Here is a 26,872-nt window from a genome sequence, read left to right as displayed (position 1 = left end):
AAACCCTGTGCCTTGTGGGAAGGGGTGTCGGGGCTGAGGTGCTAAGTGCGTGGGGTGAGAACCTAACATCGAAAACACTGGCTTTTCACCCGACTGAACTCTGCTCCCAGTCCCCTGCAACACTGAACAGGCCGCAGTCAGATGCCAGGGAGAGAGGAGGTGATGCTCCTCCCTGATCCTGTAACAGGAAAGACAGGCTTTAATGCCCATTTCACTCCAGCAGTCACATCAGCGATAAATCATCCCCTGGGTATTTAAAACGGGTTCTTCCACCCCAGCATTAGCTTCAAATATCAACCAGGGTCTGACAACATAGACTAACCAACGGGACACTTACAGGAACAACAAAAATTCATCTGGACGATGATTCCATAGAAATAAAAGGACAGTCATTTCTTTTTAATTTGGCAGAAAGATAACAGTAATTCCAAACAACAAAGTCCATCAATACACAGGAGGATACTTATTCCCTCAGGGAATGAAGATGTCCAAATGGCAACCTATATTTCGGGTAAGATGTTGCGCGCCTCAGTTTGGGACTGAGGAATGGTCAACAGTGTAAGGGCGGCGGGAGGACTCCAGCTTTAGAAACCTTCTACCGAAGACTGGCCTAACATCATAAAAAGGGTCACGTGCACATTAAAAACCCAATGGAAAGTCTCTGCACTAAGATGTGGTCACAGCCAATTGGTCTCCATCTATTTGTCACTACAAAGCAAGAACTGGGCTTTAGGTTACAGCGTGGCCCTGCTTTTCCCACACAAAGTGGTGAGGGTGGCGCTGCAAGGGCACTACTGTGGGTGGGAAAGAGGTCCCAGCCCAAGGCTTCTCCACTCCCAACAGCACAGGAGAGCGGCCCGTGGAAGCAGATTCCAACTCAGTGGGTCTCGGGCCCAGGTTCCTACGTTCCTAACAACTTCGTGCTGCTGTGGGGCCACAGCTGACATCTGAGCAGCGCTGATGGAACAAGGAGACCGCTGCTGGGGATCCCACAGGCTTGGGGAGCATCACCTGCTCACTGGGCCCACCTGACTCCCAGCCCTGGGGAGCGTCATTAAAGGAGCCAGTACTGAGATTGGATCATCAGCCGGAAGACACGAAAAAGGCTTTAAAACTACTGACAGCAGACTGGGAGAAACAGATTGGATTTCGGGGAGCTACTGACAGGTTGGTGTCAATCCCCGGAAGAACGTCCTCTGGCAAACAGCTGCTGAGCAGGGAAAAGACAGCTGCTGCCTCTAGCACTAGACAAACCTCTGCACAAGCCTTTGCCTTGGGAAAGAGTAAGTTGCTTGGCATGTTATCACTCTTATGCGCCAGCTCCATTTGGAGCAAAACAAAAGAGCGAGATCTAACAATGAGGATCAGACCCGGCTGGCGTGGGACAGTGGTTGAGCACTGACCTATAGACCAGGTCACGATTCTGATTCCCAGTCAAGGCACATGCCAGGGTTGCAAGCTCGATCCTGTGTGGGGCGTATAGGAGGCAGCTGACCAGTGTTTCTCATCATTCATGTTTCTCTTTCCCTCTCTGAAATCAATAAAAATATATTTTTAAAAAGATCATCAGCTATCTGTGATCTTAACTGAGTCCTTTCCCTGTGCTGACCTGGTTCTTAGGATGGCTTGAGGGTCCTGTGTGCCGCTCTCTCCCACACAGGCTCACTAAACAAACCCAGTGTCCCCAGGGGGCAAAGACTGAAGACATTGCAAACACAGAGGGGAAACACAAGAAGCTATAATTTTGCCCAAAAGCCATGGTTATTCTGATAAAAAGAGCTATTCAAAAGGGATGCTGCCAGGGTGACTAGCCCTCCAATTGAAACCTGCCTCCCCTCCGTTATTTGAGTTTAAATGTTTAGGAACGGGGGAGCGGGAAACCTAGCACAAACCTAGAGCTGAAAGAAAACGTTAGCAAGAGAGACGTCCGTGTCTGCACCTCTGCCCCAGAGACGTACATACACACTCAACAGAGGAATCAGCGAAACAAACGCCAGTCGTAAACTCTATTTAAAAGTCCTTCAATGTTCTTAGGAATATTGCTTCAGTTGTATGTTGCTCATAACGATAATCCTGAATTGGATAAAATGGCCACTTTCCCCCCTTTTTAAACAAAGTGATGTAAAGATCCTTTCTGGCCATTCCGGAAGAATGTTCTCAAAAAGAGAGGTGAGATGCAAGGGATGGTGGACTTGAGAGATAGGAAGACATTTTACAAAAGCCTGTGCCGTCCACACGAACTTCAGTCCACTCCGCTCTTCCGAGGCCGGATTGTTCAATAGCGCCAGGAGGGTCTGACTTTCTGCTTCTGAATAACAGCAGAAGTGGAGGAAGACGTTACCACATGTTTTAACATTCGTCGTCCTTTCCGAAAGGCTTGAAAGCAAAAAGCCTTTGAAGCCAAAAAGGAGGCAGAGTCCCTTGGTCACTGCAGGAGACACACAGGTGCCCCCTCCTGTGCCCAACACTAAGAGACAGACCGCTGGGCAGCGTGTGAGGCGGGCGCGGAGAGGAGTCTAATCTGAAGACACTTTCCCACAATTATGGCAAGTTCTTCACTTTCATGCTTTATTGAAAGTAAAATATGAATCAAAGACAGGTACTGGTAAGCAGATTACGTCTCTAAAGAGTTACTTGTAGCTCAGAGCAGAATGTCGTCCCATTTACTGTGATACAAATCCCTTATGGACCAATGCATCTGGCATGAAACTTGAGCAAGGAAATAGAACAGAACTTCATTCCCTCCCGCGATTATAAATCTCATATGTAAACATGATTTACTGTTGCTGCTACTAACCTGGTTTGATCTTTATTCCCCTTTCCCCCACCCCCACCCCTTAAATAGAAAACCTGAAACATTTCCTTCAAGTCTGAGGCCCTTCAGTGCAATCGGCTTTATTTGACACAAGGCATTTGGGACGGTCACTTTTGAATGGTTTTCTGCCTTTTGGAAGAGTCACGTAATGATTCAATTCTTAAATCCAGCTTTTCTTTAATGCCCTAACATGTCAAACTCCTCTTCCCTTCTGGTCATTTCTTAGCTGTCAGGAAAGGTCCAAAAGATTAATGTCCAAGGAGACCAGTACCTGGGAAAAGAAACACGTGGAGGTATAGTTATGAACCAAAAATTCAGAGTCCATGCATTCCACTCGCCCAGAACACACCACCCCAGGGACTATCCACCTTAATGAATGAGTGCAGCAGCCCCTTGGCGCTGAAGGGCAGGAAAAAATAGCAGCCACGCCCTGGCTGGTTTGGCTCAGTGGATAGAGTGTCGGCCTGCGGACTAAAGGGTCCTGAGTTCGATTCCAGTCAAGGGCACATGCCCGGGTTGCGGGCTCGATCCCCAGTAGGGAGCAGGCAGGAGGCAGCTGATCAATGATTCTCTCTCATCATTGATGTTTCTATCTCTCTCTCTCCCTCTCCCTTCCTCTCTGGAAAAAAAAAAAATATACATATATATATTTTTTTCTTTTTTTAAAATATATTTTATTGATTTTTTTACAGAGAGGAAGGGAGAGGGATAGAGAGGTAGAAACATTGATGAGAGAGAAACATCGATTAGCTGCCTCCTGCACACCTCCAACTGGGGATGTGCCTGCAACCAAGGTACATGCCCTTGACTGGAATTGAACCTGGGACCCCTCAGTCCGCAGGCCGACACTCTATCCACTGAGCCAAACCGGCTAGGGCTATATATATTTTTTTTAAAAATCAGCCAAATGTAGGTTTTCAGCTAAATCCCATTTCTGTTCAAAGCCATGTGTTGTCTTCATGCAGTTAGTGAGAATTGACTGACACTTTCATCAGATGGCCATTGTTCATTAAAAAAAAAATTTTTTTTTTTTTGCTTTGCTTGGGTTGTGACAACAGGGGTTTCTTTGCCGTCGTGATGCGCAGACAACAAAGGGAGGAAGGCTTTCCACGGGCCAGTGGCTCCTTCACTCATTTCCTTTAGCAAAGGCAGCCCTGACATCTGATTCAAACAACTCCTGGGCAAAATCACAACCTGCCTGGACCTCTGGAGCCGGCCAGCACCAGTTAAAATGGCAACAGTAAATGCCAAAGGTCCGTACTTGGTGGATTAGTGAATAACATTGGTGTGCACAGCTATAGCAGCCAAGATGTAGTACAAGGCACTGCTGTGTTTCCATCTAAAGTCATAACCCAAGACATGCCTTCATTCTAAATAGATTAATGAAACCTTTTCACTGAACCTCATATAGTTCAGCAAATTCTTCTCCTCCAATTCTTTTTTTTTATATATATATATATTTTTATTGATTTTTTACAGAGAGGAAGGGAGAGAGACAGAGAGTCAGAAACATCGATGAGAGAGAAACATCGATCAGCCGCCCCTGACCGGAATCGAACCTGGGACCCTTCAGTCCGCAGGCCGACGCTCTATCCACTGAGCCAAACCGGTTTCGGCATCCTCCAATTCTTATCAGTTGCACACAAACTGTTTTGCTCGCAGATGGGACTGACAGGGTGAACTGGAAACAGGTTAAATATAAACCTCGAAATGCCACTACCTAATTCCCCAACCTCCCCCAACCCCCGCCAAACAAGAGAAAGCAGAATGGACATGTGGCAGTAGATACTGCGACCACACAGGCCCCACTGGAGGCCCGAGTGCTGAAGAAGCTCGAATAAAAAATGCATTTAACTAAAATTAATTTCAGTCATGAGACTCAGATGGAATTAAATTTTAAAATCAAATTATAGCCTTCACTTTAATAGAAAATTACAGTATGACTCTGACATTCACGAACAGAACATGACAAATGTAACTTACCTTTAAACCCTTCTTCTGGCATACACACTGGCGGGGGGGAAAAATCCAAATTAGAAAGACTGTCGTGACAGATAGTAAGTAACAAGATCATGTCAATGCCCAAGATGAGGTTTAAAATAACTTTTAATTACTTCACCCATAATCATTACTTTTGAAGTTATGGGTGATAATTATCAGATGACATTCTTCGTTTTTACATTCTGCGCGGCTCCAGGGAAGCCTGGAGACAACCCCGGGGCTGACCTCAGGAGCTGCCCACCACCCCCCCATCCCCACATGCCAGAAGGAACCACTTTTGACTCTTGCAGCCATTTCTTATGGTGTGCAATCTCTTTTTCTAAATAACATGCTTATATTGCTATTCCACTATTTTAGACAATTCCTCAAGGGATGAGACCAGCTACACTTCCTCCTGACACTGTGATCCTTTGTTGTTAGGCTGATCTCCAGCGTTCACATTATTTTTAAAATTTTATTAATACTGCCGACAGTTGAACCCTTTGGTGTACTGTGGCTACACTGCTTGTCTGGTATGGTTTTTACGGTTTTCTGAGTTGGTAGCTCTGCATTATTTATGCGTTTCATCTTCTCTATACCATCTCCAACTCAAGGGCAAACTCTTAAAGACCTGTGAGCCTCAGGACAGTCGGCTATCGCTTCCACTTTCCCGAAGCCTGCATCCCGCGGCTCCTACCCACGCCGGGTGTGCGCCGGAAAGTAACGGGCCTCGGCCTCACCTTCTAGTTTAACTTCTTCAATGAGCTGAGACACATACTCTAACTGCCCATCTGAGGTGCCGGGGGAAGAGGCAGGATGACATGATGTAAAGCGAGGGGCTGTGAGGAACTGGGGGACAGCGAGGTGTCTACCTGCTTCTTATACAGTTTTCCAGCCAGTTTCCTGTTTTTAGGCTCATACCTCACTCCCACTTTCAGGGGTACCTGGGGCCTCCCATTCCTGTGTGCCTGATCTGAATTAGCTTTGCTTCCTGATGACCTCTTCCATCTGTAGGCTGACATTTATTTCGGGTTTTTTGTGTGTGTGTTTTTCAGGTCAGCTAAATAATTACTACTCTTCTCCCTGCTTTCCATTTACAACATGTAGACGCTTTTTTTTTTTAAGGTTAATAGTATTATAGATGAAAGCTTAAATATCTATAATTCCACATCCGTCTAACAAGTTAACAAATTCCTACAATAAATTTGCCTTTACCTTGCATGACATCATCCATTGCAGCATAATCAGCAATTGGTTCATCAGCCTAGACAACAAATGAAGACAATTCAAAACATAAGGGAGAGGCAGCCAGGAGGAAGTCTGGCCCAGGAGCGACTACTGTACTGTGTGACCACAAGACAAATCTGAACACTGCCCAGTAGAGAACTGGGTTCGAGCCACAGCCGGCAAAGTTGAGGATTAACGAAGGGTGGCCAGCCTGAAATGGGTCTACTCTTAACTCTTCACCCACAAAACTGCACACTGTTTGTGGCATGTTTTCCAGCTCCTAAAAACACCTCTAGATGTAGAGATGCTTAGACACCAAGGTTACTAAACTGGTTTGATTAATGTGAATTCACCTGCTGGTGGTGGCCGAGTTAGGCAGGAATAAAAGTCAGACTGGTCCTCTAAAAATACTAACTAGGTTAAAAATACATTGTTGTCCTGCCTCACTAACAAGAACAAAATACCCTGATCCTTTTTAGGGCAGAAGCCAACACAGAGCCCGAGCTTCTGGTGGGATTAGCTGGAAGGACAGGGGCCAGTGACCAGTGGAGAATCTAACTGCCCATCAGAAGTACAAACCCACTGTCTCTAGGATTTTAGACAGGCCTCCTAGGACTCAACAACTCAATAGGTTTTCAAAATATTTCCACAGAACCTACAGTTCCAAGAAAGGAGAAAGTGAACAGCGGGAGGGGTAGGTGGTAGGTGAGGGTGTGTGTATGTGTGGGGCAGATATGAGTCTGCTCCATCATGTCCAGGGCCTAGCTTATCTCCTCAGAACTGAGGCGCTTGGGTATGATCTATGTCCCCGTTCAAATACCCTATGAACATTTTAGCACAGTGGGGATACTTCTGGCCACAGAGAAACAACAAAGAAGCAAAGGAAAGTGATGAGTAGGTACCTCTAGCCACGAGAACCATTGGGCAAATAAGGCTGGTTCAATGACTCACTTTCTTTGACAGTTTCTCAGAAGCCCTACTATCTAACATACCTCCTACATCCATTCTACCCAAAGCCAGTTTCCACCAGCTGGACAAGAATCCCATGAGGACAACCAAAAGTATTTTGACTGTGTGGCCAAGCCTCGGGCCCGTGTGATTCCTAACATGACCGGCTGCGATCTTTGAGCCTGGAGGAAATGAGCGAATGCTTTAACAGTAGAAGTATCGTTAACTCTGCTGATCCGGAAGTTAGGGAGGAGGCTCGATCTAGATAATTATTTTTAACAAAATTATGAAAACTGATGCCCTGACCTCCTCTAAGTCTCTGCGGCTCAGCCACAGCCGGCGAACCGAGACACCAGCGCGAATTCACGGCTGTCACCTGTTACCACACCCTGCCGAGGACCCGGGCAGCTGTAACCACCATTGCGGCGGTTCACACGTGGATGTGCATCATCAAAAAGCTCCAGAGAAAAGAGAAGGAAAAAACCTTCTAGAATTCCTCAGGTAAGAAACCGTCACTTACCTTTAACAAAATGACAGATTCCGGAATGACTCCAAGGGTGCCGAGGGTGGCACTGTCATCAGTTAAAATCTTTCCATCAATGGAGAGATTCTGGTCAAAAGGAGCGACTGAAAATGCATGCATGATCTGAGAAAAAAAAAAAAAAAAAGTTGGTATAAAGCAAAATGCTGAGACTTATACCCCATATGAATAAATAGATTCCTTAAAAAATAAGGGAACTCGAGTACAAAAGACATTACTGTGTGCAGTCAGCCCACTTGCTACCTACCTACTGAGGCTACAATCCCAACACATCTGGGAACTCCCCTAGGGGGGCTGGTAGAGGAACAGTTATACCCACAGATCCTTTAGTCCTGCGCCTATCACCTCTCCGAGGGTAGGGAATCAAAGGAGCAGAAGGTGGAGCTGGGCTGACAGCTCCTCTGGCCATGAGGCTTGGGCAGGGCCACTACTGTCATCAGCCCAAGGGACCATGTCCAAGTCCCACAGCCTTGTAATCATCAAGTCTTTAAATTAGCCAGAAGGCGATTTGGACTCTTCTTCCTTCTGCTTTGATTCCTTTAGCAAGCAGCCTGGACTACACAATTCAGTCCTTGGGACACATATTCTTAGACTGATCCTTCATCTAGGAACCAAAATATGAATTCCTTAAGGGTAAGGACCCTAGTTCTAGCCAAGTGTTAAAAAGTAAATACATTCAGAAAGACTACTTACACATTTTCAAACTCAGAAAAACTTCACTTTTATTATTTCCCGGTGTGTACTTTATTATGCTTCCTGACTCAGTTACATCCTCCTTGAGCGCATTCTATTACATATATGTTTCATTACTCCTATACCCATGACGTAGAGGAAAACCATCCTACCATTCCATGCACTCTCTTCCTCTACCCTTTGAACATGGGAAGGCAAAACGAGCCTAGCAAGGCAGCCTGAACCAACCGTGTGTGTAACAGGGGCCAGGAGATTTCCATGCTGGGACAGCTGGGACCACAAAAGTGGTCTTAATAACGGCACACAGACAAATAAGAACCTCGACGGGACTTCTCAAAAGGACATCAGCCCCCGAGAAGCGAGCAGGGATCGATCAAACGGGGACGGGTGGCTACGGTGCACTGGCATCACCAAGAACCGCCTATGAAGCAATAAGCCTATTCTGGGAAGGGAGAAGAATGGACAGGACAGTTCTACCAAAGCCAGCCCAGCACACAGGCCCGGGGCCCGTGGAGAAGGACCAGCTACAGGGAGGCGTCGCATACGAGTGTGGGAAATGTCGCAGCTGCTCGGCTGGAGGAATGCTGGCTCATATCCCTGAATGCTGATGGTCTTTGCACCACCCTGTGGACTGACAACAAGTACCCCTGGACACAAGCACCATCGGTGAGGGGCCGATGCTCAGACTTGATTATTTGAGCACACAGACAAGGACATTAAAATTCACTCTAGAACTAATGAAACATTTAATAAGAAGCTACCTGTCAAATACTGTGCTAAGAGCAAGAAAGATGAAAGTGACTGACGCCACCCTGGAGTTCACAGGAGTGAGAGCAACAATGTGGAGGCGGGGGCGGGAGGGACGGGTAAGATCCAGGGGGACACGGAAGAGAGAACAGCCAGCTCTACGACCGGAGGCCAGGACAGGTTTTGTAGAAGAGGTGCGAGGAAAAATGAACAAGTGTGCTAATGAGGAGAAAATGATTTTAGAACAAGGGAACAGGCTAATTAAAGACATGGAGGCCTTTGGTACAATAACTCACAAACCGTAAGTACTAGGAGAACGCTTGAGCAGAACTAATATTATATAAGTGTGTTTAACAAGTCGATACAGCTTTCCTGATCTATAGAGCAATTAGGGAACAATGTTTTCCTAACGGTGAGTGGCTCCCTGCTGCTTGCTAGTGTGCGTGTGCGTGTGTGTGTGTGTGTGTGTGTGAGAGAGAGAGAGAGGGGGGGGGGGGAGAGAGAGAGAGAGAGAGAGAGAGAGAGAGAGAGAGAGAGAGAGAGAGAGAGAAATAAGGAAATGTACGAGCAATGGCTTCCACTACCAGCCATTTAACCTGTGCCAACACTTCCTCCTTTCTAAGGCAGGCAATACCACCCACTCAAAACCTATTTTTGGGAAAATGAAATAACACAATAAAACACTGCATCCTTTGAGAAAGGAGATGAATAAATTATACTTCATTTGCTTTATGGCATCATAGGTGGATGAATTAGTAATTTGGCAAAGCAAGTTTCCTCAGGTTTTAAAGAACTGCAAATGGGTATGTCTAGGCTAAGCCATTGAGTTTTACAAAGCTTGTCGTCCTATTAACTTGGAATTGTAGTATTCCCTGGAGGAAAGGCTCCATCAAACACAAAAACATGCTTTTCAAAAAACCACCCACCACCACGAAGCGGGGATCGCACGCATGCCCACCACAAGGCCCGATGCTGCCCCGGCTGCTGCGGTAAAAGGGTCACATCCAGTCGACGCTTTCAAAGCTGCCACACTGAGCAGCGAGGAGAAATGGCATCTCGTTGCCCTTTGTTTGGACCCTGCTTAGATCACAGCGGTGCTTGAGCAGGTGGGAGATGAGAGGAAGGACACTGTAAAGGAACTGTCTGAGCAGAGCCCATTTCGGGACGTTCACTTGAACAGCTGCTGCCTTCTAATAACCCATTGGTGCAGGTTACACACTCCTCTCCTAGATCGGTGGTTTCTGCTGACTTTTTGACTTATTCTTCAAAAATGGTCGTCCATAATAGAAGCAGCACAGGCTTTTCAAATGCCTCCACCACAGGGGCTCTTTGTGTCCTAGAAAGGGTTTGAATGTTTGAGGTTTACCACTGACAGGCAGAAAGCCGGTGACAGAAGCAAGCTTTCTCAGATGGAAAAGGTACAATAAACAGAGGGAAGATATTGTACCAACACGTTTATTTCCAGAGCGATGGGTTCAACCGAGGGAAACGCTGTTCCCCGGACAATCTGGAACACATAACACCCTCAAAGGAAGCCTGTACTTTTGTCTCAATCACAATGATAAATATCAGCAACAAGAAAGATGCATAACCATTAGACTATGCCACATGAAAGCAGCAACGAGGGAAATTTGGTCAGCTTTTTGGACATATAGCAGTGACTGAAACAGATCAGGGGCCAGGCTTTCTTCCTGGACATCTTGAACTTATCAGCCCTCTTTGCCTGCGTGGTGAGATATACCAGTGGCACGCTCATTTACAGCCCTTCTGCATTAGCGCCGAGAACTAACACTCCGTGAAGCCTTTTCACAATGCCCACATTGCATTCATTAAATTGATCTGTAAAGCAATGCATGCTTTTAGGGGGACAGAGAGGAAATGATGTAAGATGGACCTTTACAAAATAATATGAAAACACCAGTCTGAGAAGAGAGGTGAAGGTAATTTTAAAATTCTACCAAACAGACTTATCTGACATCAAAAATATTATGATGAAAAGAATTTCTGACTCATCCAATGAACAATTAAGCAGCTGCCTTTTACATCCCCTTAAATTTGACAGAAAATCCTGGTAATAATCGGCTCAGATGCCCATTAAGTGGCCAAAGAAAAGCATACAGCACAATAAAGTGAGAGAACAATTATTCTGGAACAACCCTGACACGTTAACGAACTGACACTCGATGTTTCTCGTTGGAAAGCTACTCAGAACTTGTTCAAATTTCAGAATCCAAAAACACTTTCATCTTCATAGAAAGCTTGTCTGTTCTAAAATCTTCTGATCATTTTAAAGAATAAGTTATTTTAATGTTGGGGTCCTGCAGGCATTACTCCAAAATCAATAAAACCTTCTCAGTGACTTAATACATGACTAGAGATCAACCTAGAAAAAAACAGTTACACATATGAACATGGGTGGAAAGCAGGGATTTATGAAGATCCTTTTAGTCCACAACATACTCGGTGTTATGCTGTCCTCACCTGAATTTTCAATTCTTTCAATGTCTGATTAGCAGAAACAAGAAGTGCTTTCTCGCCACGAACTTTTCTATGCCGCATACTCCGTCGAATAACTTGCTTCTGATAGGCAATGTAATTTTGATGGGATATCTTTTGCCTTTTTGTTCCTCCGTTGCTCTATAATAAAGATTCAAAACAAAGGAAGCAATGAAATGATCCACAGTATTAATCGTGCTCTACTTATGAGTCCCCTAAACCAGGGGTCCTCAAACTTTTTAAACAGGAGGCCAGTTCACTGTCCCTCAGACCGTTGGAGGGCTGGACTATAGTTTAAAAAAAAACTATGAACAAATTCCTATGCACACTGCACATATCTTATTTTGAAGTAAAAAAACAAAACGGGAACAAATACAATATTTGTATTTGCATGTGGCCCACAGGCCGTAGTTTGAGGACCCCTGCCCTAAACATTGAAATTCAATGTCAGAAATAAGTCGAGGTGATCAACCAAAGACTTTGTATGCATATATGCAAAACCCATGGACACAGACAGTAGGGTGGTGAAGGCTGGGGCAGGGGTGGGAGCAGGCTAGAGGGGGTTGATGGGGGTGGGGGTGGGAATGACATATGTAATACTTTCAACAACAAAGAATTTTTTAAAAGATAATCTTTTCTTCCTATATCATTTAAAAAAATAAGTAGAGACTCATTTTTAGCAGGCTCATAGAATTGAATAAAGAAAAGAATGAGATAATTCTTCTAACTGCATGTAAGCTCCAAGATTGTTTTAAGAAGATATTATAAAAAGAACATTTAAAAGCAAAATGATATATCTGACCTTAAATCATAAGACTTGGGATATGCTGGAAAACTTTAAGATTTTTTTTAAGTGAGTTCATTATTTTTAATTTTTTAAATATATTTTATTGATTTTTTTACAGAGAGGAAGGGAGAGATAGAGTGCCGGGAGCCGGTCCATGCTTGCTGTTTCAAGGGACCTGGCATATATGGCATACTGTTCTTAATATGTTTGCTCACCTTCTTGGCACTATGTGTTTTAACCAAGGTCGCCTCTCTGAGAAAGGTTGTTTCCCCAGGTAGGGATTTCCCCCTGAAGTTAGGGAGGGAATAAAACCTCTTAACTAAGCGCCAGGTGGGAAATTAATCACTTTAACTACGAACAATCATGCTTAAGGTACATAATCTTTACTCCCTGGAAGGGAGATAAGAAACGCCCTAACCTTTGAAATAGAGATTGATAGGATTGGAATCAACTGGTATAAATACAGATGTAAGAAGACAGAACCGAGAGAGACAGAACCTAGGCACAGAACCTACACAGAACGTTCTCTAGAGACAGAAGAACTTCGCTGGAGAGAACATGGCAAAAGATCCTGGACAGAAACTGGCCTCAGAACCTAGAGACAGAACCTAGCGAGAGAACATGGCAAAAGATCCTGGACTGAACCTGACTACAGAAATTGGCAAGAGAACCTGACTAGAACCTGGTGACTGAACCTGGCTGGAGAACCTGGACAGAACCTGGCTGGAGAACCTAGTGAGGGAACTTGGCTACAGAACCTGGCTGGAGAACCTGGAGAACCTGGCTGGAGAACCTAGCAAGACAACATGGACACAGAACCTGGCTGGAGATCCAGAGCAGAACCTCTCTGGAGATCCAGACCAGAACTTGGCTGGAGATCCTGGCTAGAGATCCTGGCTAGGCTGCTGATCAACTGAACACTGTCTCCATGTCATTCCTTCTTTGCCAACTCCGTCCACACCTTTGGGGACCCCTGGACCCGTTGGGGTTGGACCCCGGCAATAGAGAGTTAGAAACATTGATGAGAGAGAAACATCAATCAGCTGCCTCCTGCACACTCCCTACTGGGGATGTGTCCGCAACCAAGGTACATGCCCTTGACCGGAATCGAACCTGGGACCCTTCAGTCTGCAGGCTGACAATCTATCCACCAAGCCAAACCAGCTAGGGCAAGATTTTTTTTTTTTATCCTCATTGGAGGATATGTTTATTCATTTTAAAGAGAGAGGAAACATTGATCTGTTGCTTCTTGTATGTGCCCCTACTACCAGGGATCAAACACATAACCTTGGTATGTGCCCTGACTAGGAATTGAATCCATAGCCTTTTGGTGTATAGGATGGCTCTCTAAACGACTGAGCCACCCGGCCAAGGATAAGATTATTAGTTGAAGTCATCATCCTAATTTATTTGTATTAAATATTTTCTTCTGTTTTTGAGATGACATGGAAATTTAGTATAAGCTGCTGATAACTTTAAACACTTCCGTGCTGGTTTAAGTATTCAGATGTGAAGGTCATAATGAACCTAAGGGCGGTTCAGCAACAAAATATAGGAATACACATGGGCACGTAATACATCTTATACTAGTCTTAAGGAAAAAATAATAGGTAAGGACCAAATGTCATTCTACAAGTTTCCTCAGCTTTGACTTTTTATGAACTCCCGTGTTTCCTTAACCTTTCCGGACGATTGTCAGAATCATTGGACCCAGCCTGGTGCGGTGCCTAGCCTGTGGGCATCACCCTAAACAAATGCTCTTCTGTGTTTGCATCCTGATCCTCTTCCGCTTCTACAAGGCATCCTATAAATGCCTCATCAAGAGTCTAACAGAGGCCCTGGCCGGTATGGGTCAGCGGTTAGAGCGTCAAGCAACGTAATGAAGGGTCACAGGTTCAGTTACTGGTCACGGGCACATACATGGATTGTAGGTTGTATTCCTGGCCCTGGTCAGGGCACATGTGGGAGGCAACCAATCAATGTGTGTCACTCTCACATCAATGTTTTTCTCTTCCTCTTCCCTCCCTTCTACTCTCTCTACACATTAATGGGAAAAATATCCTCAGGTGAGGATTAATAAAAACAAACAAAAAAGAACACTTTTCCCCGATTTAATGAAAACTGAATGAGGTAACCATGAGGCACTGGCTCGTCAGCTGTGCACAGCAGAGCGGTTTCGGGATCATTATGGACACAGATGCCACAGTCATTACCATGGGAGCTCCAGAGATTTACAAAGCGGAAGGGGATCAGGATGCAAACACAGAAGAGCATTTGTTTAGGGTGATGCCCACAGGCTAGGAACCGCACCAGGCTGGGTCCAATGATTCTGACAGTCGTCAGGAAAGGTTAAGGAAACATGGGAGTTCATAAAAAGTCAAAGCTGATGAAACATTTTTCTTAATCTCGATCGACTATTGAAAAAAAAAACTGGACCGAAATTCCACAATTGGGAAAAATATCTACAGTAATGTGAAATTTTACTTTAGAAACACAAAACACAACCAAATAACAAAGCCCTGAGCATTAAGCATGATACGTTAATGACTGGTTTTAAATGGGTCTAAAAGCTTTTCCCAGAATTACTTTTAAAAAAATCCATAGAATTTAAATCCAACTTATCTGACAAAAAGCAGCCCATTGGTTTTAAATGGCTTTTAGTTACCTAAGTGATAACCAATACTGGGTTCATTATTAACCTAAATTGTAGATTAGGTCAAAGTCAAAGGAACTGTGTTGATCTAGCTTAAGAGAAAAGAGGAAAAGAGATTTGTTCATCTCCATTAAGGACAACTAGAAATCATTTGCTATTAGAGGGATTTAAAACGGCAATTATAAAAGCTATCTATGTACTGAGATACTGTAATGTACAGTTGACCCTGAACAACACGGGTTTGAACTCTGCAGGTTCATTTAAACGTGGATTTTTTTCCCCCAAGTAAATAGAATAATTGTATTTTCTCTTCCTTATGATTTTAATTCTTAAAAATATTTTCACTGATTTTTAGAGAGAGAGGAAGGGAGAGGGAGAAACAGCAATTCGAGAGCAAAGCATCAGCAGCTAACTCCTGCACGCCCCCTACCGGGAATCCAGCATGCACCCTGGGCATGTGCCTGAAGGGAATCTTTTGGTGCCCAGGGTGACACCCAACCAACTAAGCCACACCGGCCAGGGCTCTTCCTTATGATTTTCTTGATAACATTTTCCTTCCTCTAGCTTACCTTATTGTAAGAATATAGTATATATTATGTATAATATACAAAATGTGTTAACTGACTGCGTATGTTATTGATAAGGCTTCCAGTCAACACTAGGCTATTAGGAAAATTTCTGGGAGTCAAAAGTTATACGTGGATTTTTGACTGTACGCAGGGTCAACAGCCCGAACCCAGTGTTGCTCAAGGGTCAACTCTGTTACAAAGAAAAGGTTTGACGAGGCTGGCATTCTGAAAAGACTTGATATTCTGGGACTCTACTCTTTTCTAAAGAAGGAAGGTTACACTTGAGATTTTATTGTGGGACAAGAACTATTTAAAACATTCTTGAGTATTACAACTTCCAAACAAGGAGAAGATAGAAGAAAATTACAAAGTATAAAATGTAATTACAGCATAAAAAGCAATGTTTCCCAACGTCCTCTATCATATTTGTACATGTGAAATCTGTTGTCATCCACATCGAAGAATTCCACATTCACTTTTGTAAATTGATGTGGTTATGACCAATGAATAAAACTACATATTCAAAAAAGTCAGCTTTCCAAAAGCCTAAATCTCTTGAAAATGTAAAGAGTTTTCTAAATACTTCTTAGATGAAAAAGCAAAGCTTGAAATAACAGAAACTAAGAACATACATGTCAAGTTTTACAAACTAATTTAAAGTTTACCAGAGGGAGCAGAAAGTGAGTTGGTAACCACAGGTAATAAAAAACATAGGAAAAAGATGAGATTCCCAATGGATTATTAAACCATACATCCAAGAGGTAATAATTAAAACCGTATGGTTTGGCTCAGTGAATAGAGCATCTATCTGCCTTCGGACTGAAGGTTCCCGGGTTCTATTCCAGTCAAGGGCACGTACCTGGGTTGTGGGCTCGATCCCCAGTAGGGGGCGTGCAGAAGGCAGCTGATCAACAGTATGGTGTTGCCAGCCAAGCAAACCAAAAAGAGAATGAAGCTGTAAATCAGAATGGATATGCACACGTGTGCACACACACGCACGCGCACACACTCTTTTAATGTATCAACTAGAAACACAGACTTGTTTGCAGATCTGTGAAGATCATGGAAGATGAACTGTATAAGGATTTGAGACATGAAAAAGTGGACAACAAACAGATTACAAAGGCAGAGAGGTTTGCAAACTCCTACAGAGACATTATTTGACTCTGTCATCTCAAAAACCATCCCTCATAACAGAAGGCATACAGTGGGGCCTTGACTTACGAGTTCAATTCGTTCCGAGACCGAGCTCCTTAGCTCATTAACTCAAATTACTCTATCAACTCAATGCAAAAAATGGGCTGAGAGACAGCTGGTATCTCAAAAAACTCGTTAGTCGGGACACTCGTAAGTCAAGGCCCCACTGTATATGCACATGGGTTTTAATGGGGGGGGGGGGTTATTTGCCATAGGAAAACATCCCCTCAGGGCTGTAAACCTTCATTCCTGTAAAATGTATACATGCATACACGGCCAGTGTGGCTGCTGGTTGAGGGTCATCCCATGCAGATTCCCAGCCGGGGCACATGCCCGGGTTGCTAGCTTGATCCCAAGTCAGGAGTGTGGCCTGCAGGAGGCAGACAACCAATGTTTCTCTTTCTCAATGATATTCTCTCTCAAACCAATAAAAACGTATTTTGAAATGTATAGATCTGAACTAAGGAGCTCGGTCTTGGAAGGAAGCCAAGGCCCCCGATGCTGACTGGCGGAAATACGAATTTGGTAGGGCAACTTTAACAAGAGTGGCTGATCGCTGTCAGAAGGATGGTGCACAGAGTGCACGATTTTGTTCTCTCACAGGTGTTTTACAGTTAACATTTATGAGATGCGACAGCACAGAAAGCAAATGCTGACGTATCTCTCTGCCAACTGGGAAACCACAAGTAACATTTCGCTCGGGGAGACCAAGATTCAAGTCAAAGAGGGCTTTTCAGACTTTCTCCATCGACGTTAAAAATGAAATAGCAGGATCGGTGAGCACAGACAGGACCAGCCCAGAGTTCTGCTCTCACAGATACAGCAGACGATCACTATACCATTTACTCCGTCAGGGAGAAGGACAACCATCATTTGACTACCCTGTATTTCGGCAGAAAGAAAGACAATCTCTCATCTGTTAAAACTAAACTCTAGGTAGAGTAGAAATTTAATGAATTTAGGGTATCCATAGAATATCCTGGAACACAGTGGCCTGACTTTTGGAGAAGATCAAACTTATCTACATCGTACATCAACCAAACATATTCCTACGTTATTTCCTGTTCTTAAGACAAGTTTCCCAATACAATGAGCATGCAGAATATAATCAAGCAACCAAAAAAGGAGAGGGGATAGGAAATCATAATGGAATAGAAAAGACTAATGTTGACATGGTTAGTTGTCTACTTACAGACCCAAAAATCTCATCTATAAACTCCATTATTAAATCTATTGTTTATTTTATTTATGAGGAAATCTAAGATGGCTTTTTTATACCTAAAGATTCCATGATTAAGCAACAAACCAAGATATGGGTCTTGTTTTAGCCTTCTTTTCTAGCTAAAAATGTGTTGCTGTGATTCTGTAATAATGCTGCCCAGAGCTTTTCATGAGACATCAGGACGGCTACTGCATGCCACCAGAACGAAGGGTGTCGAGGCTTAATACCCACACGGGTGTGGAGACACGCCTGGGGCATGGAGAGGCTGCCCTCCCTGCCAGCTCAGCCGAAGGCATGACAAAGAAAAGCTGCTTCAACACATACCTGATTAAAGTCTGGGTCCTTTTCTCCGTCTGGTTTAGCTTCTTCCTTATCTTCCTCTGCTTCGGAACTGCTCACATTCAGCTCCGGAGCAGAATCCTTCATCACCTGAATGTACGAGGAAAGCAGAGACAGACATGTCAGACCTCAGAAGATGAGTCACGGAGGGGCTTTGGCTGCCCACCGTTATCAAGAGGAGGGACACCTTTATCACCGATGGGATCACATACACACATCAGAGGTTCAAGACTCAGGGGCTCCGGATCCTCCTGTAACAGGTTAAGTTTATCCTGTGGTTTATTCTTGCATCTAATGCAGCCACCATAATGTCAGTGATCTGCACAGAACAGTCACTGTGGTCGGCTTTAACGATGATGTTATTGTGCGGCAGTTCAGAAATGCTCTGCATTTCTCCCAGCACACTGACTGTCCCATGGTTCAGACGGCAGGAGGCCCAATGCTACTTGATCTAACTCACGAGGCACAAATGCTCTGGAGGCCGGTTCCTCGTCTGTCTTCTTCACCACTGTATCCCCAGCAGTGAAGCCATTCCAGACACACAGATGACATTCAGTAACTATTTGTGTGCCGAATATTCATTCCACCAGCAACCACATAACCATTCGTATTCAATTCCTGTCTAATTTTAATTTTTATGCCAAAAGCTCCATGGAAACAAAAACGTGATCCTCGGCAGTCCTCAGGGAAACTCCCAACAGCAAGTGAAAAACACGAGCCTGACCATTACCAGCCAGGGCCACAAGAGGGACTGGTACCTTTTTATTATCCACAACTTTATGGACATAGATGGTGGCTTGAGTGTATTCACGCAGGTCCCTCTGCTGTTGACACAGTAAGCCCTCTCTGCATTCTGGGCAGAGTTCTAAAGAAAAGGGAAATAGAAGACCCAAATATCTAAAAACATGTATCAAAGTTACCAGTGAGTATTCATTCAACAATTACTCATATTTTCTATTAACTGCTGAATTGTTGCACTGTTATATGCAAATAGCAACAATACAGAAACCCATTTACTACCAACAAATAAACGTACAAATCATGACATAATTGTAATGATGGCTCCCCACCCCTCACACCCTTGGGGAGTATTAGTTTGGACTGCCATGGGACCTTTAATTTTAAGTAGAGGCCATAATATCCACATGCTCTTACTTCCCTTACAATGTCAACTCTTCACTACGCAAACCAAAAGCAGTATGAAAACTTACTAGGCTCAGAAATATACTGTGTTTCTGAAGGATTTACGTCTTCCACTTCGGTCCTTGTGATTTTAATTACATGATCCACAACAAACAGCTTTTGTATCATTTGCCACTCACTGGGCCATATGAGAGCTATACTGTGCAAAAAAACACAACATGCCTTAATTCAGAGAACTGATATCATCCATCAGCCTCCTAAACAGAAATCATCACAACCAGCATTTAATACAGAGGAATCAGGGGAAAGCCACGTCATCAGCAACGAGGAACAGTAGTTTGGGTGTTTTTTCCACAGAAACGAATGCTACCAAAGCAAAGAAACAAAATGGACTGAAGTTACATGAATCAACTTGGTTAAATCTCAAAAACCTAAATTGAGAAAGAAGGTAGTTGGATATGGTTTTTCACTGATTTTAGAGAGAAGGGAAGGGGGGTTAAGAAAAAAGTGGGGGGAGAGGGAGAGAGGGAGAATGGGGGAGGAAGAGAGGGAGAGAGGAAGAGAGGGAGAGAGAGAGAGAAACATCCATCGATTGCCTCCTTAGGCACCCCGAACTGGGACAACCACAACCCAGGTATGTGCTCTGATCAGCAACGGAACTGGCAATCTTTCGGTGCATGGTATGATGCTCCGACCAACCTAGCCACACTGGCCAAGGCTAGAAAAAAATTCAACCACGCAAAACATTAGTGTGTGTGTGTGTGTGTGTGTGTGTGTTTAAAGAAATACTTTCTGAGGTGGATAACCCTCAAAAATTCAGGACTATTTGACCCAGTGATCCCACTTCTAGGAATATATCCCAAGAAACTAGAAACACCAGTCAGAAAGGACATATGCACCCCTATGTTCATAGCAGCACAATTTACAATAGCTAAGATTTGGAAACAGCCTAAGTGCCCATCAGCATAAGTTGATTAAAAAACTGTGGTACATCCTCACAATGGAACATTTCACTGCTACATTATAAAAAAAAAAAAAAAAAAAAAAAAAAAAGGAGGAACTTTTACCATTTGCAACAGCATGGATGGACCTGGAGATGCTAAGTGAAATAAGTCGGTTGGAGAAAGATAAATATCACACGATCTCACTCATTTGTGGATTATAATGAACAACATAAAATGATGAACAAAAACAGATCCAGAGACAGAGAAGCATCGATCAGATCATCAAACCTCAGAGGGAAGGTAGGGGAGGGTGGGGGTAAGGGGGAGAGATCAACCAAAGAACTTGTATGCATTCATATAAGCCTAACCAATGGACACAGACACCAGGGGGATGAGGGCATGAGCGGGGTGGTGGGGGGTGGTGGCAATGGGAGGATAAGGACACATATGTAATACCTTAATCAATAAAGAAAAAAGAATTCAGGACAGTGAGACAGTCGGGAATAAAAAGAGAAAATGAGGAATAGAAGATTAAGTACTGAGGGCCCTTCAATTATATTTGAATTGTTTAACTTTTAAATAATTGGTGGCCAACAGTTGTTTGCTTTATTATTATAGATATTTCCCCAACAAACAGGGGAGAACCTAGAAGAAAATATATGTATACGCTAAGCTTCCTGCACTGATGTTAAAAAGTATTGATATAAGGCCCTGACCGGTTTGGCTCAGTGGATAGAGTGAGGGCCTGCTGACTGAAGGGTCCCAGGTTCGATTCCGGTCAAGGGCATGTACCTTGGTTGCGGGCACATCCCCAGTAGGGAGTGTGCAGGAGGCAGCTGATCGATGTTTCTCTCTCATCGATGTTTCTAACTCTCTATCCTTCTCCCTTCCTCTCTGTGAAAAATCAACAAAATATATTTTTTAAAAAAAGTATTGATATAGGAATAATAAACTCCCAAATTCTAGCTTTGTCCCAGAGAAATATTTATGTTTCAATTTTCTTTTCATGGTTTACAGGCAAGGTCAGGGGCATTCTACCTATCTTATATAGCTATTTAAAATTTATTTTAAAAGACAAACTGGTAACATAATGGGTGAATGTCATAGATGAGCCCCTTTGGAAACACTAAAGGAATAGAACACAGTTTTGGTTTTAGGACCCTGAGATTCCAGCTCAGTGCCATGCTGCCTCCCTTCTACTTTATGAAGTCTGGTGGCTGCCGATAAAAACCACCAAGACCCCGGCTGTTATATGTTCCTAGGAAAGAGGCCCACCTAGAGGCACTGTTAGCAGCAGCTTCAGAGGAGAAAGCAGGGCTCCAGGAAGAAACAAAGAGCAAGGTGCCCATGGTCGGCCTCTTGCCTTTTATGGAGTAGCAGGTCTTTCTTTTTTTTAAAAAAAGTGCTCATTCTGGTAGAGTGAGTATATGAAAGAGGGAAAAACCCCACAATTCAGCAAGGGACTAGATTCTTAAAATGATAAGAAACTTGCTAATCATTAGAAACAGACAAATTGCATGAAGAGAAGAAACTCACAGTTTAGAATCTTCTTTGGTCATGGAAGCGAATGTAAACATGAGTCCCCCGTGGGGACATAGAAGAGCACTGTTTCCGACCGATGACACGGGACTACATCTCGTAGGTTTCCTACTCAAATGAGACAAGGAGGATCAATATACTTCACTACTGCATGAGTAAACAGAAGAGCGCTCCATTAGTTAAAAATGAGAGATATATTGAAAAGGATACTAGTAATTAAATGTTTCTCTTGATTATTCCTTTAACTTAAAAGAAAGCTTTTAGCACATGCTAGGAAAAGTAACTAAAAAGGTATGATGATCAGAATCCATGAATTCTTAAAACACTAAAATCAACCCCTGAAAAAGGGAAATAGAAACATTTTTGGATTCTACCTGACAAATTTCCGCCATTCTTCTACAAAGAACTGTGACACAATGTAGAGGACATCTGTATCCTAGAACAGCAAAGTCACATTAAAGCAGGCATCAACACACTGTGTTCTTAATCTGAACCCTTTAGGGAAACATGTTTTTCCATGCACTAAGCTTTATAAATAAAATGAAAACACAGCCCGCTACCAAGAAACAGAATTAGAGTAAAGCCCCCTGATTAGATAAAAACTAAACAAAGAGAATCAGAGAAGCTCGGGTTGTTTGGAAGCAATACAGCAGAAAAGCCTCTGAAATGTAAGATGAATTCTGTCCTTGGTGGGGATCCTTATACCTCTGGCCAGTTACTAAGACAAGGTCTGCTTTTGTCCTGGAATAAATTGGGGAGAGAAGTCTTCTGCTCGTTTGCAATCATCTTATGTAAGGCTTCGTTTTCTTCCCCTTCTCTTTCTAAAATCTGAAAGAGAATGAAGCAATCAACCATCTCCTGCTGACAGCCCGGGGCGTGCCTCCTCCCCACCCCCTCAGCAGAAGTTCTAACAAGGCTAATTCTCGGGAAGCGGTACAGGGAGGAGACTTGTGTTCAGTACCTTGCACTGTGAACAGCATTCTTTGTAACTGGGAAACTCGGGAGCCTTTGGAAAGTACTGTTGCAGTTTGCTCCAGGCCTCTTTAGAAACAAGTCTTCTTTCGTTTTCAGATATGCACAACTCCCCTGAGTATTAAAAAAATTTTTTTTTACATTTAAACCAAAAAAGTCAACATACAGCCTCCAAAAAAGATGTTTCCTATTTCTTAAACCTAAGAAAAATACAATTTTTCTTTGGTTTCAGAAATCTCTAATTTTGTTTATTTTATCTCATTCTAAAGGAACCATTCCTTTATGCCCTTCATTGTGGTTGAAAAACCAGGCAATAAAAACAATTGCATGAGACTCGCGCTGAGCATTTCCTGTCTTTCTTCCTGCGGGTGAGAGGGGCTCCCGGGATCCTGGTGGCTCTGCGCGAGGCATTTCATCTCCGCCCACACTCGCCTCACAATTTCCTGCGGACTGTATTTCCTCCCATTTGATTGTGTTACCTCACTGAAATCATCCTGAATTAAAATGGTGTTTTCAAGGTGGTGTCCATTCTCTTGTTACCGATTCAAAGTTAAATAATAAAGTAATCTAGTATCCAACTGGTTAACTGTCCCCAGACAAGATCCTGTTAGTTTCCTACTGCCATCACCCCAATCTTTAAAAATCCGCAGAGAAAAAAACAGGACCGGTGACCACCACCCTTCCTCTTCTTGGAAGGTCGGAAGGTCGTGGGAACGCCCAAATGGAAGAAACCTGCAACCTCAGCAGCCCCTCCTAGGTGCCTTTCCCCCATTCCACCTCTCACTCCATTTGTGGTTCTAGTTTTCATTGTTTCAGCTCTTCCTAACTGATGAATTAATGAACTGTCCCTATGTACCTATATGGGTCATTACCCAGAAAACCATCTGTAAGTTTCCAAGGCCACATGTTTTTCTATCCCCGTTTGCCAGGCACCTCCATGTTTGTTAAAAGTAATAAAGCTTTCTAAAGACAACAGCATTCTGCCCTAGCCAGTTTGGCTCAGTGGATGAAGCACTGGCCTGCGGACTGAAGGGTCCCGGGTTCGATTCCGGTCAAGGGCACGTACTTACATTGCAGGTTCCCAGACCTGGCTGGGGGACATGCGGGGGGCAAACAATCAATGTGTGTATCTCTCTCTCACATCGGTGTTTCTCTCTGTCTCTCCCTCTCCCCTCCTCTCTCTCTAAAAGTCAAATATCCTCAAGTGAGGATTAAAATAAATAAAAGTATACATAAAAAAAGAATCTTGAGACACACACTGGTGAATATCACTGGTTTTAAAAAGAAACAATTACTAAAATAAATAAAGTAAGTATCATCCTTTGCTCCATGTGTTTCACCTAATAATAAATAAACTGAGAATCAGAGAAATTAATACACCTAGGGCTCCACAGCTGGTGAATAATGAAGCTGGACTAGGAACCCAGGTCTGTTTCATTCAAACCCCGTAACTTCTAATACCTATAAATATATCTTCATAACTGCCACCCTTCACCTCTTATCGACCTTTGAATAATCCCAAGAAAAGATTACTTTGCTTTAATAAACTTAATATCAGAGAAAAATAGGTCACAATGTAAAATTTAACTTTTTTTCTGAGTAGGCTATTAATTTAAATTTCCTCTGGGGCTATAAAAGCTTACTCCAACAAGCATACCCTAAGACACAATTAGGAAGTATTTTTAAAAGATTGATTATCCAAACCTAGTCTAGCACATCTTTATAGTGAAATAGAATGCAGCCGTAATAAGGAAAGGTATGATTTCTTTGACCTGATTGTCTAGAAAGCACTCCAAGGCAATTAAAATTAAAAATAATTTTAAGTGGTTTCCTTTTTTCCCTTCTTAAAAAAATAAAGGAAAAAACTCTTCCTCTGTATATGAGTGATATAACCCAATAGGTTTAAAAAAGGGGGGGGGGGGAGGTGTTGTTATAAAAAAATAAGAAAATGCAAAACAAGCACTTCCAGGAAAAAAAATGATGTTAAAACTGCATTTACTTCCAGTTGCCTCTTGAAACACCATTAAACCACAGTAAAGGGAATTTTTAAAAAGATCTCAAATCACAATGATGGGTGAACAGAGAGGGAAGAACAGCAACAAAAACTTTAGAAGCTTAAAAGCAGACAGATGAAACATATGAAAAATGAATTCTAAATTGGCAAAAGTCAAGAAGTAACAAGATTTATACACTGCACAACTGCCTAGAAATTGCGGGCACCTGGAAGTACAGGTGGGGTTAAAAAAACCCCAGAATGAATTAAAGTCTATTGAAGAGGCAGTTAATATTTTCTGCTTCCCTCTACCCACAAAGAAGACCATAGCTTCTCTGGTGACATAAAGCGTCAGACCTCTACACCAGGGGACACAAAGCACAGAGATGAGGGAGGCAATGAGCTGACACAAAGGCAGTCTCCCAAGGCCTCTTCTCTCTACTACCCGAGAACAGGCACAGCCATGGCTGCATTTTCCAGGCAGGAGAATGGATGCCTATGGAGAAATCAGAGCAGCCCAAGAGCAGATACTGACATCGGGAATTCCCCAGTGAGGCCCCCCTGGGTGCACCCGGCCTCCACAAGCACCTCTCACAATAAGGGAGGGAGGTAGGGCCTGCACCAGGGCAGGCCAGTGTGAGATGCCAGTGAACACAGAGGGAAAAAATCTTCCAAGCTGCCAAAAGGGAATGAAAGGAATCACCTACGCATAATGGACAACATGCACAATGAGAGGTAGTGCAAGTCCTTTAAATTTCTGAAGAAAAGTCTAATTTGAGACAATTATGCACCTAGGTAAAATTATCCATTAAATGTGGTGATCTTGAGCAAATGATTCTTAAATCTCTACGCCTCAGCTTACTTACTCATCAGTACGATGGATATGACAGTAATACTGACTTCTCAGCATTGTTTTATAAAAGAGTTAATCCAGCATGTGTATAAACATTCAGTACATGCCCACTATCATCTCACTACTGCTTGTATTCAGTACTACCATCACTACCACCATCACCAGCACCATCACAATCCAGGAACAAATCTATGTATATAAAAGTCTAATGCTAAGTGTCTGACAGTCCAACCAGTCACTATGACGCTCACTGACCACCAGGGGGCAGGCGCTCAACAGAGTTGTGGAACTGCAGTGACTTAGCAGCGGCGGTTCTGGGGTGCCACACCCCAAAATCAGAGAGGAGGAGCCCGATTCCTCATGGGGCGGCACAATTCCACCTCCGCCCAAGGGTTATGTTGTTGCTGGGGCACTATCGGCCCTGAATCTGGTTTATTGCACACTTGTGTTTCTGTTCCACACCCTGTATAACAGCAACTTTGCAGAGTGCCCTCTCACTCTCCGGAAATCCTCGGGGGATGGACAGCAGGTTTTGACCCGATCCCAGCAGGCCAGGCCAAGGGACCCCACCAGCCGAAGGGACCCCACTCACTCCATGACACTGGCAGACCACTGGAGGTTGGCTCCAGGGCATGTCTGGCCCACCCCGCCGGCCACCTTCTAATTAATTACCTTTCAATGTGCACAAATGCGTGCACTGGGTCACCAGTTTTAATATAAACCTAATGAGTCAAGTGGGTTTCTAAGGTCCACTGCCCTACACTTGAAAAACCTGATCTCATAGACACGGTACATGGACAGGTGATGTCCACAAAAACAGTAGTTGAGAACTCTCCTTTAAAAAGTACATCAAGAAAGGGCCAACAAGTCCCAGATCAAGCTAAGGAACTAAAAAACAGTTCGAGCATGATTTCTGCTGAGGAGTGCAGCACACGTCCTGAAATCACACTCAGCTCTGCCAGGCTTTCTAATCAAAACTGTGATATGAAATGACAAGATGAGACAGGAGGTGGGAAGACCAAGCAAAAGTCAGTGGGCGAAGGAATGAGATGACAATCTGAGTTCTGGCACTGTTTCAACCGTGGGACAGATCACAGATCAAGCATTCCTCAACTCTCAAAAGGAAGGCATTCATCCTGGGTCCACATCTATGCTGTGAAGGTAAAATAAGAGATGACAGAAAGTGTTTCCATAAAAACTCATCTACTTTTGGC

General features: G+C 43.5%; 1 protein-coding gene across 3 annotated transcripts in view; it reads right to left on the bottom strand.

The window, feature by feature from the left end:
* Positions 1–367: 367 nt before the first annotated feature.
* Positions 368–26,872, bottom strand: part of USP48 (ubiquitin specific peptidase 48) — a gene marked incomplete at its 3' end in the record, with an annotated part of 68,284 nt that continues 41,779 nt past the window's right edge. For 2 of the 3 annotated variants that reach the window (XM_081085665.1, XM_081085666.1), the window contains exons 16-27: positions 22,802–22,926; positions 22,546–22,668; positions 22,215–22,276; positions 21,838–21,948; positions 19,426–19,556; positions 18,973–19,079; positions 18,200–18,304; positions 11,433–11,588; positions 7,491–7,616; positions 6,011–6,059; positions 4,799–4,825; positions 368–3,086 (exon numbers count right to left, since the gene is read on the bottom strand). In XM_081085665.1, coding sequence (XP_080941791.1) covers positions 3,064–3,086; positions 4,799–4,825; positions 6,011–6,059; positions 7,491–7,616; positions 11,433–11,588; positions 18,200–18,304; positions 18,973–19,079; positions 19,426–19,556; positions 21,838–21,948; positions 22,215–22,276; positions 22,546–22,668; positions 22,802–22,926 — 1,145 coding nt within the window. Of the gene's footprint in view, positions 3,087–4,736; positions 4,826–6,010; positions 6,060–7,490; positions 7,617–11,432; positions 11,589–18,199; positions 18,305–18,972; positions 19,080–19,425; positions 19,557–21,837; positions 21,949–22,214; positions 22,277–22,545; positions 22,669–22,801; positions 22,927–26,872 lie in introns of those variants that run through there. The other variant, XM_081085664.1, reaches the window with a different exon arrangement.

Source organism: Myotis nattereri (assembly GCF_964212035.1).
Source record: "Myotis nattereri genome assembly, chromosome: 3".
Lineage (NCBI taxonomy): Eukaryota > Metazoa > Chordata > Mammalia > Chiroptera > Vespertilionidae > Myotis > Myotis nattereri.
The sequence above is the reverse complement of the archived record's forward strand: the minus strand, read 5'-3'. Positions and strand labels throughout refer to the sequence as shown.